Source organism: Mustela lutreola, chromosome X (genome assembly GCF_030435805.1).
Source record: "Mustela lutreola isolate mMusLut2 chromosome X, mMusLut2.pri, whole genome shotgun sequence".
NCBI classification, from domain to species: domain Eukaryota; kingdom Metazoa; phylum Chordata; class Mammalia; order Carnivora; family Mustelidae; genus Mustela; species Mustela lutreola.
Window position 1 is genome coordinate 59,036,775 of NC_081308.1, and position 17,921 is coordinate 59,054,695.

General features: G+C 39.8%; 1 protein-coding gene across 3 annotated transcripts in view; it reads left to right on the forward strand.

Annotated features, from left to right (window-relative positions):
• Window positions 1–17,921, forward strand: part of LOC131821769 (hephaestin) — a 145,025-nt gene that overhangs the window by 73,796 nt on the left and 53,308 nt on the right. For all 3 annotated transcript variants that reach the window (XM_059158072.1, XM_059158073.1, XM_059158074.1), the window contains exon 12: window positions 542–754. In XM_059158072.1, coding sequence (XP_059014055.1) covers window positions 542–754 — 213 coding nt within the window. The remainder of the gene's footprint in view (window positions 1–541; window positions 755–17,921) is intronic.

A 17,921-nucleotide genomic window follows, 5' to 3' on the forward strand; every position in this document is an offset into this window, starting at 1 on the left:
AACCAAGTTCATTTCAGTTTGAACTCATGGACCACCTAAGTAGCACCAGGCAGCATGCCAGGTGATTACGTGGTCACACTGATAGAGAAAAAAATAATGTGATTCCTGCTAGGTCAATCTTGTGTGGGAGATAAATTTGTAAGTAAATCATTGGACTCTGTGCTCTGTGGTAAGTGATATGGAAGAATTTTGTGTGTGTGGGAGGAGTTTCATGGAAATGATAGAGTAGGAGAGAGAGAGAAATAACTCTACTCCACAGAGGAGGTGACATTTGAACACGGATGTGAAGGATGAGTAATAGTTTTCTGTAGAGGGACCTGAGAGAAAATTTATTCTAGGAAGAGGAAACATTCTGCATCCCCAAAAGGCAGATCTTTATAAGTACAGCTAGAATGACTTAGGGAAGAAGGCAGGATAGTTTAAGATGACTCAGAAATTTCAAATTGTGGGAAAACCATAGTATAGAGCTGACGTTATGCTGTAGGTCAGTGCCTGAGTAGTCTGGTCTCATCTTTCTGTTGTCTTACGTTTTCTTTTTCAGCCATTAATGGGTTTCTGTTCTCTAACTTGCCCAACCTGGACATGTGCAAGGGTGACACAGTGGCATGGCACCTGCTTGGCCTGGGAACAGAAACTGATGTGCATGGGGTCATGTTCCAGGGCAACACTGTGAAGCTTCAGGGCATGAGGAAGAGTGCAGCCATGCTCTTTCCTCATACCTTTGTCATGGCCATCATGCAGCCTGACAACCCTGGTAAGTCCCTTAACAGCCAGCCCTAGACTGGGAGGCTCTGTTGGGTATGGTGTTAGATGGTGGGGGGGGGGGCTGGTGAAAAGAAAAGAAAAGAAAAGAAAAGAAAAGAAAAGAAAAGAAGACATGTTGAGGGTAAATGGGAGGTTTTTAAAAACAGCTTTGTCTTCTCTTTTTTCAATGTGCACTCTGTTCTGGTTATTTGAATTTTTCTCTAAGCTGCAGACAGAAAGTAAAAAGCTGAGGAAGTTCTTTTTCTGAAACTAAAGGAAAGAAGTAAGGATGCTGCCCAGCATCAGGGGAATTCTCATATAGGTAGAGGGTGGACTTGACTGTGTAGTCCCATACTATGTAGAGATTGTATAGGTACAGTGCTTGCACTGGGAGGGAGGTCCAGGAGGTATACTTATAAGTGTTTTCAATTCTGATATTCTGTGAGAATTTCTGTCAACTTCTGGTAGAAGTGGGGTGGAAGGTACTGTGACAGTTTCATACCAGGAATCAGATCATAAGAAATTTTAGTCCAAACTCTTTCATTAATTTGCTATTTAATTTTGATCTAAGCAACTTGCATGCTCTGGCTGCATTTCTTCCTTCTTTTCTTTCTCTGTCCCACTCCCCTAACTCCATCCATCACCTTCATTCTCTATCTTCCTCTTTTCTTCCCTCCTTTCTTTCCTGTTCCTCTCCCCCACACGCCCCTTCCCCAGACTCCCTATTCCTCTCTCACTTCCCTTCATTTCCCTATCTTTATTATATGAAAAAAAAATGAGTACAATGTTTCTTTTTTTTTAAAATTTCTTTTCATTGTTCCAGAATTCATTGTTTATACACCAAACCCAGTGCTCCTTGCAATACATGCCCTCCATAATACCCACCACCAGGCTCACCCAACCTCCACACTTCTCCCCTCCAAAACTCTCATATTGTTTCTCAGAGTCCATAGTCTCTCATGGTTCATCTCCACGTCCAATGTCCCCCAACTCCCATCTTCTCTCCATCTCCCTATGTCCTCTGTCTTATTCCTTATGGTCCACAAATAAATGAAACCACATGATAATTGACTTGTCTTGACATATTTCACTCAGCACAATCTCTTCCAGTCCCATCCATGTGGATACAAAACTTGGGTATTCATTCTTACTGACGGAGGCATAACACTCCATAGTGTATATGGACCACATCTTCCTTATCCATTTGTCAGTTGATGAAGGGCATCTTGGTTCTTTCCACATTTCAGCGACTGTGGCCATTGCTGCTATGAACATTGGGGTACAGATGGCCCTTCTTTTCACTACCTCTGTATCTTTGGGGTAAATACCCAGTAGTGCAATTGCAGGGTCATAGGGAAGCTCTATTTTTAATTTCTTTTTTTTAAAGATTTTATTTATTTATATGGCAGACAGAGATCACAAGCTGGCAGAGAGGCAGGCAGAGATAGAGGAGGAAGCAGGCTCCCCACTGAACAGAGAGCCCGATGTGGGGCTCGATCCCAGATTGTGACCTGGACTGAAGGCAGAGGCTTCAATCCACCAAGCCATCCAGGCGCCCCTCTATTTTTAATTTCTTAAGGAATCCCCACACTGTTCTCCAAAGTGGCTGCACCAACTTGCATCCCCACCAAAAGTGTGAGAAGGTTCCCCTCCAAAACACGTTGTGTATTTTCTTGTTAATGTTGGCCATTCTAACTGGTGTAAGGTGGCATTTCAACATGGTTTTGATTTGAATTTCCCTGATGGCCAGTGATGATGAACATTTTTTCATGTGTCTGTTGGCCATTTGTATGTCTTCATTGGAGAATTATCTGTTCATGTCTTCTGCCCATTCTTTGACATGATTATCTGTTTTGTGTGTGTTGAATTTGAGAAGTTCTTTATAGATCCTGGATAGCAGTCCTTTGTCTGTATTGTCATTTGCGAATATCATCTCCCACTCTGCGGGTTGCCTCTTTGTTTGGTTGATGGTTTCCTTTGCTGTGCAGAAGCTTTTGATCTTGATGAAATCCCAAAAATTCATTTTAATTTTTGTTTCCTTTGCCTTTGGAGACATATCTTGAAAGGAGTTGCTGTGGCTGATATTGAAGAGGTTACTGCCTATGTTCTCCTCTAGGATTCTGATGGATTCCTGCCTCACATTGAGGTCTTTTATTCATTTCAAGCTTACCTTTGTGTATGGTGTAAGAGAATGGTCGAGTTTCATTCTTCTACACATAGCTGTCCAATTTTCCAAGCACAGTTTATTGAAGAGACTGTCTTTTTTCCACTGTATATTTTTTCCTGCTTTGTCGAAGATTATTTGCCCATAGAGTTGAGGGTCCATATCTGGGCTTTCTACTCTGTTCCACTGGTCTTTGTGTATGTTATTGTACCAGTACCATGATGTCTTGGTGATCACAGCTTTGTAGTAAAGCTTGAAATCAGGCAAGGTGATGCTCCCAGTTTTTTTTTTTTTTTCTTTTTCAACATTTCCTTAGCAATTTGCGGTTTCTTCTGGTTCCATACAAATTTTGGGATTGTTTGCTTCAGCTCTTTGGGAAATGCCAGTGGAATTTTGATCAGAATGGCATTGAAAGTATAGATTGTTCTAGGCAGTATACACATTTTAATAATGTTTATTTTTCTGATCCATGAGCATGGAATGGTTCTTCCATCTTTTTGTGTCTTCTTCAATTTCTTTCATGAGTGTTCTGTAGTTCCTTGAGTACAGATCCTTTACCTCTTTGACTAGGTTTATTCCCAGGTATCTTGTGGTTCTTGTTGCTATAGTAAATGGAATTGATTCTCTAATTCCCCTTTCTTTATTTTTGTTTTTAGAGTATAAGAAAGCAACTGATTACTTTACATTCATTTTGTATTCTGCCACATTACTGAATTGCTGTATGAGTTCTAGCAATTTGGGGGTGAAGTCTTTTGGGTTTTCAAGGTAAAGTATCATGCCATCTGTGAAGAGAGAGAGTTTGACTTCTTCCTTGCCAATTTGGATACTTTTTATTTATCTTTGTTGTCTGATTGCTGTTTCTAGGACTCCTAATACTATGTTGAACAAGAGTGGTGAGAGTGGGCATCCTTGTTGTGTTCCTAATCTCAAAGGGAAGGCTGTCAGCTTTTTGCCTTTGAGGATGGTATTTGCTGTGGGTTTTGCATAGATAGATTCTATGAAGTTGAGGAATATTCCCTCTATCCCTATACTTTGAAGCGTTTTAATCAGGAACGGATGCTGGATTTTGTCAAATGCTTTCTCTACATCAATTGAGAGGACCATGTGGTTCTTCTCTCTTCTCTTATTGATTTGTTCTATCACATTGATTGATTTGCAAATGTTGAACCAATTTTGCAACCCAGGGATAAATCCCACCTGGTCGTGGTGCATAATTTATTTAATGTGCTGTTGGATCCTGTTTGCTAGGATCTTGTTGAGAATCTTAGCATCCATATTCATCAGTGATATTGGTCTGGAATTCTCATTTTTGGTGGGGTCTTTGCCTGGTTTGGGGATCAAGATAATGCTGGCTTCATAAAAAGGGTCTGGAAGTATTCCTTCTGCTTCAGTTTTTTGAACCAGCTTCAGGAGAATAGGTTTTAGTTCTCCTTAGAATGTTTGGTAGAATTCCCTGGGGACTCTATCAGGTCCTAGGCTCTTGTCTTCATGGGAGGTTTTTAACCACTGCTTCAATCTCATTACTAGATATTGGTCTATTCAGGTGGTCAATTTCTTCCTGATTTAGTTTTGGAAGTTGTAGTTTTCCAAAAATGCATCCATTTCATCTAGGTTGCTTAATTTATTGGCATGTAATTTGATAATAATTTCTGATGATTGTTTCTAATTCCTTGGTGTTAGTTGTGATCTCTCCCTTTTCATTCATAATTTTATTAATTTGGGTCTTTTCTCTTTTCTTTTGGATTAGTTTGGCCAATGGATTATAGATCTTATTGATTCTTTCAAAAAACCAGCTTCTAGTTTCATTGATACATTCTACTGTATCCAGTTTCTAACTCATTGATCTCTGCTCTGATCTTGATTATTTCTCTTCTTGTGTGTGAAGTTGGCTTAATTTGTTGTTGATTCTCCAGTTCTTTAAGGTCTAAAGACAGCTGGTGTGATCTGGATTTTTCTTTTCTTTTTTTTCTTTTTTCTTTTTTCTTTTTTTTTTTTTTGAGGGAAGCTTGGATGGCTATGTATTTCGCCCTTAGGACCGCTTTTGTTGTATCCCTTAGGTTTTGAACTGAAGTGTCTTCATTCTTATTGGTTTCCATGAATTGTTTAAGTTCTTCTTTGATCTCCTGGTTGATCCAAACATTCTTAAGCAAGGTGGTCTTTAGCTTCCAGGTGTTTGAATTCCTTCCGTACTTTTCCTTGTGGTTGAGCTCTATTTTCAAAGCACTGTGATCTGAGAATATGCAGGGAATGATCTCAGTCTTTTGGTATCGGTTGAGCCTTGATTTGTGACCCAGTATGTGGTCTAATCTGGAGAAGGTCCCATGTGCACTCAAGAAGAATGAGTATTCTGTTGTTTTAGGGTGGAATGTTCTCTATCTATGAGGCCCACCTGCTCCAACGTGTCATTCAATGCTCTTGTTTCTTTACTAATTTTCTGCTTGGATGATCTGTCTATTACTGAGAGTGGCATGTTAAGATTCCCTACTATTAATGTATTCATATTGATATGACTCTTTATTTTCATTAACAGTTGTCTTATGTAGTTGGCTGCTCCTATACTGGGGGCATAAATATTTACAATTGTTAAATTTTCTTGGTGGATAGACCCTTTAAGAATGATGTAGTGTCCTTTTGTATCTCTGACTACAGTCTTTAGTTTAAAATCTAATTTCTGATATGAGAATTGCTACCCCAGCCTTTTTTTGAGGCCCATTGGCAGGAAAGATGCTTGCCATCCCTTCACTTTCATTCTGGGTGTATCTTTAGGTTCAAAATGGGTCTCTGGTAGACTACATATGGATGGGTCCTGTTGTTTTATCCAATCTGCAACCCTGTGCCATTTTATGGGCATCTTTTAGCCATTGACATTGAGAGTGATTATTGAGAGATATGTTTTTATTGACATCGTGTTACCTGTGAAGTTCTTCTTTCTATAGATTGTCCCCATAAGTTTCTGTTCAGTGGTATTCTTGTTGGTTTTACTTTTTCTTCTTTTAGAAAATATTTCTTGGAGTGCCATCTTGGTGGTCACACACTCTTTTTAACCTTGACAGTCTTGGAAGCTCTTTATCTCTACATCCATTTTGAATGTCAGTCTTGCTGGATAAAGTATTTTTGGCTGCATGTTCTTTTCATTTAGTGCCCTGAATACATCTTGCCAGCCCTTTTTGGCTTGCCAGGTTTCTGTGGACAGGTCTGAAGTTATTCTGGTAGGCCTTCCTCTTTATGTAAGGAATCTCTTCCCCAAAGTGCTTTCAAGAGCTTTTGTCTAAAATTATGATTCATCATTTTCACAGTCAGGTGTCTCAAGGTCTTTCTAGATTCTGTGATCTTACGGAAAACCTTTCTGCCTCTAGTACATGAACACTGGTTCCATTCCCCAGATTGGGAAAATTTTCATGGAGAATTTTTTCAACTATATCCTCTAGTTTTCTTTCTTTTTCCTCCCCCTCAAGGATTCCAAAAATTCTAATGTTGGAACGTTTCATGGCATCATTTATTTCCCTAATTCTGTTTTCATGACTTCTAAGCTATTTGTTCCAGGTCTCCTTCTGATCCTGTTTCTCTGTCAGTTTATCCTCTAGATCACTAATTCTATCTTCTGCCTCAGTTACCCTAGGTGTTAGAGAATTTAGATTAGATTGGAACTCATTGATAACATTGTTACCATCTTCCCTGTGGCTTTCACTTCTGCCCCAATGGATTTCATTCTGCCACCTAGCCATTGCCTGGATAATTGGTAGCCTGAATTCCCTTTCCAACATACTGTTTATGTCCATATTCAATAGCTCTGTTGGAGAGGGAAATCTCTGAATTTTTCTTCTGTTGGTCATTCATCCTCCTACTCATTTTGGTGAGAGATGGCTGAGGAGATGTGGAGCTGAATGTATCACCTATGGTCCAGTCAAGTTTCACCCTGGAATGCTTCTGAGCAATCAGGATTCCCCCCCCACACACACACACACAAAAATAATAATAATAAAAGAAAGAAAAAAGAAAAAAAAAGAAATATATAGAGAGAGATGGGGGGGGGGAGAAGAAAAAGAAAGAAAAAAAAAATAAAAAAGGATACCCAGCCTGAATGGGCTCCAAAGGTAAGATTTATAAAGTATATAAACAAAAACAGACTAACAGAAAGACTCACAAATGTAAATGACAAGAAAAAAAAAAGGAACCCAGCCAAAATGAACCCCAAGTATAAGATTTTTCCACTACCAGAATAAAAACAAATACACAGAAACACTGACATAAGTAAAAGATGGGAGGGTGGTTATAAATTCTCAGTGTGGGTAAGGAAGTTGATTTTGATTCTTCCTGGGTGTATCTTGATACCTTTGTTAAAGGACTCAACTTTCCAGCGATAAAGGGGGATTAAAACTGGTTTATATATAAGGGTAGTATTGACTGGGAAAAAAGAGTTCCCCTGAAGCTTATCTCTATATGAAAATTAAGAAAAAATAGAAAAGCAAAGTTAAACACAGGTATATGTATCAAAAAAGTTCAAGTTAAAGGTTATTGTGGAATTTGTTGTACTGAACCTCTCATTGTGATGGTAAATAGGCTAACTATAAAAAATTAAGAAGAGTGAGAATAGTGGGAACAAATTAAAAATAAAAGTTGAATCTATGAAGTATACAGGACTTTGGGGCATACTGGAAGATTCATATCTTCTTTTCTCCTGATACTGTGGTTTTACAGCTTTATGCAGACCCTGTGGTGGTTGTCCTCTTCTTTGTTTGTTTGTTTGTTTTTTGCTCTCTTTCTTGGGGAGGGGCCTGCCACATTGTTTTTCAGGCAGTCTTGCTAGAGTTGAGTCCTCCTGCTCACTATAAAGGGGCTGGGCTCTGAGGAAACAGGTTTTTCATGCTTTTGTTCTCTGGAGAGGTTTTTTTTTCTTTTTTTCTTTAATTTATTTTTTATTTTCAGCATAACAGTATTCATTATTTTTGCACCACACCCAGTGCTCCATGCAATTGTGCCTTCTATATTATCCACCACCTGGTACCCCAACCTTCCACCCCCCCCCCCCGGCCCCTTCAAAGCCCTCAGATTGTTTTTCAGAGTCCATAGTCTCTCATGGTTCACCTCCCCCTTCCAATTTCCCCCAAATCCCTTCTCCTCTCTATCTCCCCTTGTCCTCCATGATATTTGTTATGCTCCACAAATAAGTGAAATCATATGATAATTGACTCTCTCTGCTTGACTAATTTCACTCAGTATAATCTCTTCCAGTCCCGTCCATGTTGCTACAAAAGTTGGGTATTCGTCCTTTCTGATGGAGGCATAATACTCCATAGTGTATATGGACCACATCTTCCTTATCCATTCGTCTGTTGAAGGGCATCTTGGTTCAACAAAAGCGAAAACTTGAGTGGTGAGAGTGGGCATCCTTGTCTTGTTCCTGATCTCAACAGGAAGGCTGCAAGCTTTTTCCCATTGAAGATGATATTTGCTGTGGGTCTTTCATAGATAGATTTGATAAAGTTCAGGAATGTTCCCTCTATCCCTATACTTTGAAGCGTTTTAATCAGGAAGAGATGCTGGATTTTTCAAATGCTTTTTCTGCATCAATTGAGAGGACCATGTGGTTCTTCTCTCTTCCATTATTAATTTGTTCTATCACATTGATTGATTTGCAAATGTTGAACCATCCTTGTAGCCCAGGGATGAATCCCATCTGGTCATGGTGGATAATCTTTTTAATGTGCTGTTGGATCCTGTTTGCTAGGATCTTGTTGAGAATCTTAGCATCCATATTCATCAGTGATATTGGTCTGAAATTCTCCTTTTTGGTAAGGTCTTTGCCTGGTTTGGGGATCAGGGTCATGCTGGCTTCATAGAAAGAGTCTGAAAGTGTTCCTTCTGCTTCAATTTTTTGAAACAGCTTCAGGAGAAGAGGTGTTATTTCTTCTTTGAAAGTTTGGAAGAATTCCCCAGGGAATCCGTCAGTTCCTGGGCTCTTTTTTTTTGGGAGGTTTTTGATCATTGCTTCAATCTCGTTACTAGATATTAGTCTATTCAGGTTGTCAATTTCTTCCTGGTTCAATTTTTGGAGTTTATAGTTTTCCAGGGATGCATCCATTTCATCTCGGTTGCTTAGCTTATTGGCATATAACTGTTGATAATAACTTCTGATGATTGTTTCTACTTCCTTGTTGTTCATTGTGATCTCTCCCTTTTCATTCATAATTTTATGAATTTGAGCTTTCTCTCTTTTCTTTTGGATTAGTTTGGCCAATGGTTTATCAATCTTATTGATTCTTTCAAAAAACCAGCTTCTAGTTTCATTGATACATTGTACTGTATCTCTGGTTTCTACCTCATTGATCTCAGCTCTAATCTTGATTATTTCCCTTTTTATGTGTAGAGTTGGTTTGATTTGTTGTTGTTTCTCCAGTTCTTTAAGGTGTAGAGACAGCTGCTGTGTTCTGGATTTTTCAATTTTTTTGAGGGATGATTGCATGGCTATGTATTTCTTCCTTAGGAACACTTTTGCTGTATCCCATAGGTTTGGGATCGAAGTGTCTTCATCATCATTGGATTCCATGAATTGTTTCAGTTCTTCTTTGATCTCCTGGTTGATCCAAGCATTCTTAAGCAAGGTGGTCTTTAGCACAAATGTTTGAGTTCCTTCGGAACTTTTCCTTGTGATTGAGCTCCAGTTTCAAAGCATTGTGATCTGAGAATGTGCAGGGAATAATCTCAGTCTTTTGGTATCGGTTGAGTCCTGATTTGTGACCCAGTATGTGGTCTATTCTGGAGAAGGTTCCATGTGCACTTGAGAAGAATGCGTATTCTGTTGTTTTAGGGTGGAATGTTCTGTATTTATCTATGAGGTCCATCTGGTCCAATGTGTCATTCAATGCTCTTGTTTCTTTATTAATTTTCTGCTTCAACGATCTGTCTATTTCTGAGAGAGGTGTGTTAAGATCTCCAACGATTAGTGTATTCATATCAATATGACTATTTATCTTGATTAACAGTTTTCTTATGTAATTGGCTGCTCCCATATTGGGGGCATAGATATTTACAATTGTTAGATCATCTTGGTGGATAGTCCCTTTAAGAATGATGTAGTGTCCTTCAGTATCTCTGACTACAGTCTTTAAAATCTAATGTATTTGATATGAGAATCGCTACCTCAGCCTTCTTTTGAGGCCCATTGGCATGAAAGATGATTCTCCATCCCTTCACTTTCAATCTGGGTGTATCTTTAGGTTAAAAATTGGTCTCTTGTACACAACATATGGATGGGTCCTGTTGTTTTATCCAGTCTGCAACCCTGTTCCATTTTATGGGCGCATTTAGGCCATTCACATTGAGGGTGATTATTGATAAATACGTTTTTATTGACATAGTGTTACCTTTGAAGTTTTTCTGTAGATTGTCTCTATATTTCTGTTCAATGCTATTCTTGGGCTTTTTCCTCTTTTATAGAACCTCCCTTAATATTTCCTGCAGTATAGACTTGGTGGATGCATAGTCTTTTAAGCCTTGCCAGTCTTGGAAACTCTTTATCTCTCCATCCATTTTGAATGTCAGTCTTGCTGGATAAAGTATTCTTGGCTGCATGTTCTTCTCATTCAGTGCCCTGAATATATCTTGCCAGCCCTTTCTGGCTTGCCAGATCTCTGTGGACAGGTCTGACGTTATTCTCATGGGCTTTCCTCTGTACATAAGGATCTTCTTTGTCCTAGCTGCTTTCAAGAGGTTCTGCCTACAATCATAATTCTTCATTCTTACTATTAGGTGCCTCGAGGACTTTTGAGAATCTGTAATCTTGGGGGGAATCCTTTCGGCCTCTAGTACATGAACACTGGTTCCATTCACGAGATTCGGAAAATTTTCATGAAGAACTTGTTCCACTCTATCTTCTAGACTCTTTCTTTCTCCTCCCCTTCAGGGATTCCAATAATTCTGATGTTGGAACATTTCATGGCATTATTTATTTCCCTGAATCTGTTTTCGTGGCTTCTAAGCTGTTTGCTCCAGGATTCCTCCTGATCCTTTCTTTCTATCTGTTTGTCCTCCAGATCACTACTTCTATCTTCTGTCTCAGTTACTCTAGCATTGAGGGAATTTAGATTAGATTGGAACTAATTGAGAGCATTGTGAAGCTCATCCCTGGTAGCTTTCAGCTCTTCCCTAATATTGAAAACATGATCTCTGGTCGTTTTCAGTTCAGCCCTAATCAATTCCGTTTTGTCACTCATGGCTTTCTCCAACCTAGCTATTGTTAGCCTGAATTCTCTTTATGACATATTGTCTATGTTGATAGCTGTTAACTCTGTTGCAGAAGGTCCATCCTCTGTATTTTTCTTCTGTTGGGCATTCCTCCTCCTAGTCATTTAGGTGAGAGATGGCTGAACGGGTGTAGCTGTGGTGCAGTCAAGGTGCACCCTGGAACACTTCTGAGCAACCAGGGTTCCCCACCCAAATGAGAAGAAAAAGAAAAGGAACAGAAAAAAAGAGAGAGGGAGAGAGACAGGAACGAAAGTTGAGATAAAAAGAGATGGTTGAGCCCAAATGGGCCCTAAGGTAAGATTTATAAAGTATATAAACAAAACCAGGTAAACAAAAGGACTGATAAAAGTATATAACAAGAGAAAAAATTATATATATGCAAATATAGGAAGAACCTCATCAAAAAGAACCCCGAGTGTAAGATTGATATACTATCAGGACAAATACAAAAACACAGAAATACTGGTGGAAGAAAAAGATGGTAGAGTAGTTTAAATTCTCAGTGTGGGTGAGGAAGGTTGTTTTGATTCTTCTTGGATGTATCTTGATATCTTTGTTAATGGACTCAACTTTCCTAAGATAAAGGGGGATTAGGATTTGGTTTACCTATAGGGGTGGCATTGATTGGGGAAAGGGGATTACCTTGAAGTTTAACTCTATATGAATATTAGAAAATAAAAATTAAAAAAAGGAATAAACTAGACTAAACTAAATGCTTCTGTTGGCTGAGGAGGCTCCCAGGCCCTCACTGGAGCCCGGCGCCACGTGCTCTCAGGCATGCTGGTGGTTCAGGGACCAAGACCTGGTTTCTCTGCCGCACTCTCTTGGGCTCTGCGCCAGAGGTGGCTGTCCTGGGTCTGGGGACTTAAGCCCCTGACCCTAACACCCCGATTCCTGCAATTTCCCCCCGCTGATCCTTTGCTCTTTTTGAGTGCTTTCTACCAGACTCCAGAGTTAATGCTGGTCCCCAGATGCAGGGCACTCTCATATTGGGATATTACTTTCCAGTGGGTCGCCTCTGTTGGCTCCCTCCCCCTTTTGTTTATCTTCTGATATCAGTCCTACTATCCCACTCCGCTTTACTGGCGTCTTCTGCTCCGGTAGAGATCCAGACGTGTATAATTCTGATCTCAGGCTGATTTCGTGGGTGATCAGAGTTCTTTGGAGGGTAATCAGCTCACTTTAGGGTACAGGTTGAAAGGGCGCCTCCTCCTACTTCCCTGCCATCTTGTCTCTCCCCTCTGGAGGGTTTTTTTTTTTTTTCTTTTTCCTCCCCTTGGTGCTTTTGGCGGTTCTTCTGAGGTTAAGAGGAAAGCAAACTGCACCTGGACCTCCATCTCAGAAAGAAGCCTCAGACTGTTTTCCTCTAGGTGCTCCAGAGCACATAAACTCCCCCTCTTCCACTTCCCACCAGCAAAGCATGACCCCAACCACAGTCTCAGGGGTCTCAGGAGCTCCCACTTATACCCTAGTACTACCAAAACCACAAGAAGTACTAGTCCAGGGAGCTGGCTTCCAGTGGCTGCCTCTTCTGTGGCTGTCTGGGCAGGTCCAGACCACCAGAGAGTTCCCAACCAAAGACAGCATGCTGAGGTTTTCACCCTGGCCTGGGCTTGGAGTGTTCAGACTCTCGCTGGCCCTAGAGAGCACCAGCTAGTGCCTGCATGGACTTCTCTCAGGGGAGGGTGTGGAGCAACTCAGACCCCTGTTGCACAGCATGTGTGCAAAGTGCAAAAGGCTGTGGTTCTAGAGAGCACCAGCTGGCATCCACACTAGACTCTCTCACGTGTGCTGTCACCCAGATGCTCTCAGTGCTTGTGGCTCAGGGACCAAGGCCTGGCTCCTTCATGGCACTCTCTCTGGCACAGTGCCAGTGGTGGCTGTCCTGGGCCCGTGGGCTTAAGCCCCTGTCCCTAACTGCCCAATGCCACCAATTTCCCCTTAAGATCTTTTGCTCTTTTTTTGAGTGCTTTTAACCAGACTCCGAGTTAATGCTGGTCCCCAATCACACGGCACTCTCATATTGGGGTATTACTTTCCAATGGGTCGCTTCTGGTAGTTCCATCCCCCTTTTGTTTATCTTCCAATATCAGTCCAATGTTCCCACTCTGCTTTAACCTGTCCGCTGGTGTCTTCTCTCCCCATAGAGATCCAGAAATGTATAATTCTAATCTCAGGCTAATTTCATGGGTGATCAGAGTTCTTTGGTAGATAATCCGCTCACTTTAGGGGACCAGTTGAAACAGTGCCTCCTCCTTCTCCTCCATCTTGCCCCCTACCCCTGAGTAGAGTGTTTCTTTAGATTCCATCTATGTCTAACATTTTACCATGTAAAAGTTATTTGGGTAAATACACATATGTAATTAAGCAGCTTTGCAGATGACTTAAAAACCTTACCAGGAGTATTCAGCACTTTGTGTACTGGATGCTTACAGTTATGTTTAAAAAATTGGAAACAAAAATGACCAGAAAAGAATGCAGCAAAGTGTCAAGAATGTTTGAGTCCTGTGGGTTTATTGGGTTTATTGGTGGCTTTTTATCCTCCTTTTGCTTTGTTTTAAATTTTAGTAAGTTTATATTACACTTAATAGAAATGAACGATTGTATTTAAAAATATTATCTTAGGTACCTCAGGTCTTCCAATAGAACTAATGACACTAGAATTTTAATAGTAAAATTTGCAGATACAAAGCTAGGGCTTGTAATGTCTTATTTTTCATCAAATTCATGTTAGAGTTCTCAACACCAAAGAGAAAAAAAAAATATTTATAATTGCCCTAGTCCTTCAGCATCTATTTCCTTTCTTTTTTTTTTTTTTTTTTAATATTGTGTTATGTTAGTTACCACAAAATAATCACTGGTTTTTGATGCAGTGTTCCAAGATTCATTGTTTATGCACCACACCCAGTGCTCTATGCAATACATGCCCACCACCAGGCTCACCCATCCCCCCATCCCCCTCCATTCTAAAACCCTCAGTTTGTTTCTCAGAGTTCACTGTCTCTTATGGTTTCTCTCCCCCTCTGATTTCCCCCAATTCACTTTCCTTTTCTTCTCCTAATGTCCTCCACATTATTTATTATGTTCCACAAGTAAGTGAAACCATATGATAAATGATGTTCTTTGCTTGGCCTATTTCACTTAGAATAATCTCCTCCAGTCCCATCCTTATTGATGCAAAAGTTAGGTATTCATTCTTTCTGATGGCTGAGTAATATTCCATTGTATATCTGGACAACATTTTCTTTATCTATTCACCTGTTGAAGGGCATCTTGGCTCTTTCCACACTTTGGCTATTGTGGACATTGTTGCTATGAACATAGGGGTACATATAGCCCTTCTTTTCACTTCATCTGTATCTTTAGGGGTAAATACCCAGTAGTACAATTGCCAGGTCATAGGGTAGCTCTATTTTAAATTTTAAAATTTCTTATTTATTCATTTTTTATTTATTTTCAGCATAACAGTATCCATTGTTTTTGTACCACACCCAGTACTCCATGCAATCCCACCACCATACATACCCACTGCCATCCACACCCACCACCTGGTTCCCCCAATCTCCCACCAACCCCACCACTTAAAACCCCTCAGATTGTTGAAGAGAGTCCATAGTCTCTCATGGTTCACCTCCCCTTCCAATTTCCCCCAACTCCCTTCTCCTAACTCCCCATGTACACCATGCTATTTGTTATGCTCCACAAATAAGTGAAACCATATGATAATTGGCTCTCTCTGCTTGACTTATTTCACTCAGCATAACCTCCTCCAGTCCCATCCATGTGGATACAAAAGTTGGGTATTCATCCTTTCTGATGGAGGTATAATGCTCCATAGTGTATATGGACCATATCTTCCTTATGCATTCGTCTGTTGAAGGCCATCTTGGTTCTTTCAACGGTTTGGCAACCGTGGCGATTGCTGCTATAAACATTGGGGTACAGATGGCACTTCTTTTCACTACATCTGTATCTTTGAAGTAAATACCCAGGAGTGCAATTGCAGGGTCATAGGGAAGTTCTAATTTTATTTTCTTGAGGAATATCCACACTGTTCTTCAAAGAGGCTGCACCAACTTGCATTCCCACCAAAAGTGCAAGAGGGTTCCCCTTTCTCCACATCCCTTCCAACACATGTTGTTTCCTGTCTTGCGAATTTTGGCCCTTCTAACTGGTGTAAGCTGATATCTCAATGTGGTTTTAATTTGAATCTCCCTGATGGCTAGTGATGATGAACAAAGATCCTACCAAAAAGACCAATAACACTGATGAATGCGGATGCAAAGATTCTCAACAAGATCCTAGCAAACAGGATCCAACAGCACATTAAAAATATTATCCACCATGACCAAGTGGGATTCATTCCTGGGCTACAAGGATGGTTCAATATTCGCAAATCAATCAATGTGATAGAACAAATTAATAAGAGAAGAGAGAAGAACCACATGGTCCTCTCAATTGATGCAGAAAAAGTATTTGACAAAATCCAGCATCTGTTACTGATTAAAACGTTTCAAAGTATAGGGATAGAGGGAATATTCCTGAACTTCATCAAATCTATCTATGAAAGACCCACAGCAAATATCCTCAATGGGAAAAAGCTTGCCGCGTTCCCTTTGAGATCAGAAACACGACAAGGATTCCCACTCTCTTGTTCACCATAGTATTAGAAGTCCTAGCAACAGCAATCATACAACAAAGAGAAATAAAAGGCATCCAAACTGGCAATAAAGAAGTCAAACTCTCTCTATTCGCAGATGACATGATTCTTTATATGGAAAACCCAAAAGACTTCACCCACAAACTACTATAACTCATACAGCAATTCAGTAACGTGGCAGGATACAAAGTCAATGTACAGAAATCAGTGACTTTCTTATACACTAACAATGAAAATACAGAAAGGGAAATTAGAGAATTAATTCCATTTACTAGAGCACCAAGAACCATAAGATACCTGGGAATAAACCTAACCAAAGGGGTAAAGGATCTGTATTCGAGGAACTACAGAACACTCATGAAAGAAATTGAAAAAGACACAAAAAGATGGAAGACCATTCCATGCTCTTGGATCAGAAGAATAAACATTGTTAAAATGTCTATACTGCCTAGAGTAATCTATAATTTTAATGCCATTCCAATCAAAATTCCACCAGAATTCTTCAAAGAGCTGGAGCAAATAATCCAAAAATTTGTATGGAATCAGAAGAGACCCTGAATCGCTAAGGAAATGCTGAAAAAATAAAATAAAACAGGGGCATCACGTTACCTGATTTCAAGCTTTACTAAAAGCTGTGATTACCAAGACAGCATGGTACTGGCATAGAAACAGACACATAGACCAGTGGAACATAGTAGAGAGCCCAGATATGGACCCTCAACTCTATGGTCAAATAATCTTTGACAAAACAGGAAAAGATATACAGTGGAAAAAAGACAGTCTCTTCAATAAATGGTGCTGGGAAAACTTGACAGCTATATGTAGAAGAATGAAACTCGACCATTCTCTTACACCATACACAAAGATAAACTCAAATTGGATAAAAGACCTCAACGTGAGACAGGAGTTCATCAGAATCCTAGAGGAGAACATAAGCAGTAATCTCTTCGATATTAGCCACAGCAACTTCTTTCAAGATATGTCTCCAAAGGCAAAGGAAACAAAACCAAAATAAACTTCTGGGACTTCATCAAAATCAAAACCTTCTGCACAGCAAAGGAAACAGTCAATAAAACAAAGAGGCAACCCACGGAATGGGAGAAGATATTTTCAAATGACAGTACAGACAAAATGTTGATATCCAGGATCTATAAAGAACTCCTCAATCTCAACACACACAAAACAAATAATCATATAAAAAAAAATGGGCAGAAGATATGGACAGACACTTCTCCAATGAAGACATACAAATGGCTATCAGACACATGAAAAAATGTTCATCTCTTTTAAGTTTTCCAAAGTGTCTGCAACAATTTGCATTCCCACCAACATTGTAAGAGAGTTCCCCTTTCTCCACATCCTCTCCAACGTATGTTGTTTAGTGTCTTGTTAATTTTGGCCATTCTAATTGGTATAAGGTGGCCTTTCTTTTCATTACATCTGTATCTTTGGTATAAATACCCAGTAGTGCTATTGCAGGGTCATTGGGTAGCTTTTTTAAAAAATATTTTGAGGAACCTCTGCAATGTTTTCCAAAGAGGCTGCACCAACTTTCATTAGCATCAAAGTGTAAGAGGGATCCCCGAGCTCCACATCTTCTCCAACATTTGTTGTTTCCTGCCTTGGAAACAAATTTTGTCATTCTATCTGGTGCAAGGTAGTATCTCAATGTGGTTTGATTTTAATTTTCCTGATGGCTAATGATGATTTACCATTTTTCATGTGTCTTTAGACATGTGTATGTCTTCTTTGGAGAGGAAGGCACATGTTCATGTCTTCTGCCCATTTTTTGACATGATTATCTGGTGTCTGGGTGTTGGGTTTGAGAAGTTCTTTATAGATCTTGGATTTCAGCCCTTTGTCTATAGTGTCAATTGTGAAAAGACCCCAAAACACCAAGTAAATTTTGGAAAAGAAAAACAGTTCTGGGGGCATCACGTTGCCTGATTTCAAGCTTGATTACAAACTGTGATCACCAAGACAGCATGGTACTGGCACAGAAATAGACACAAAGACCAATGGATCGGAGTAGAGAGCTCAGATATGAGTCGTCAACTCTATGCTCAAATAATTTTTGACAAAGCAATAAAAAATATCCAGTGGAAAAAA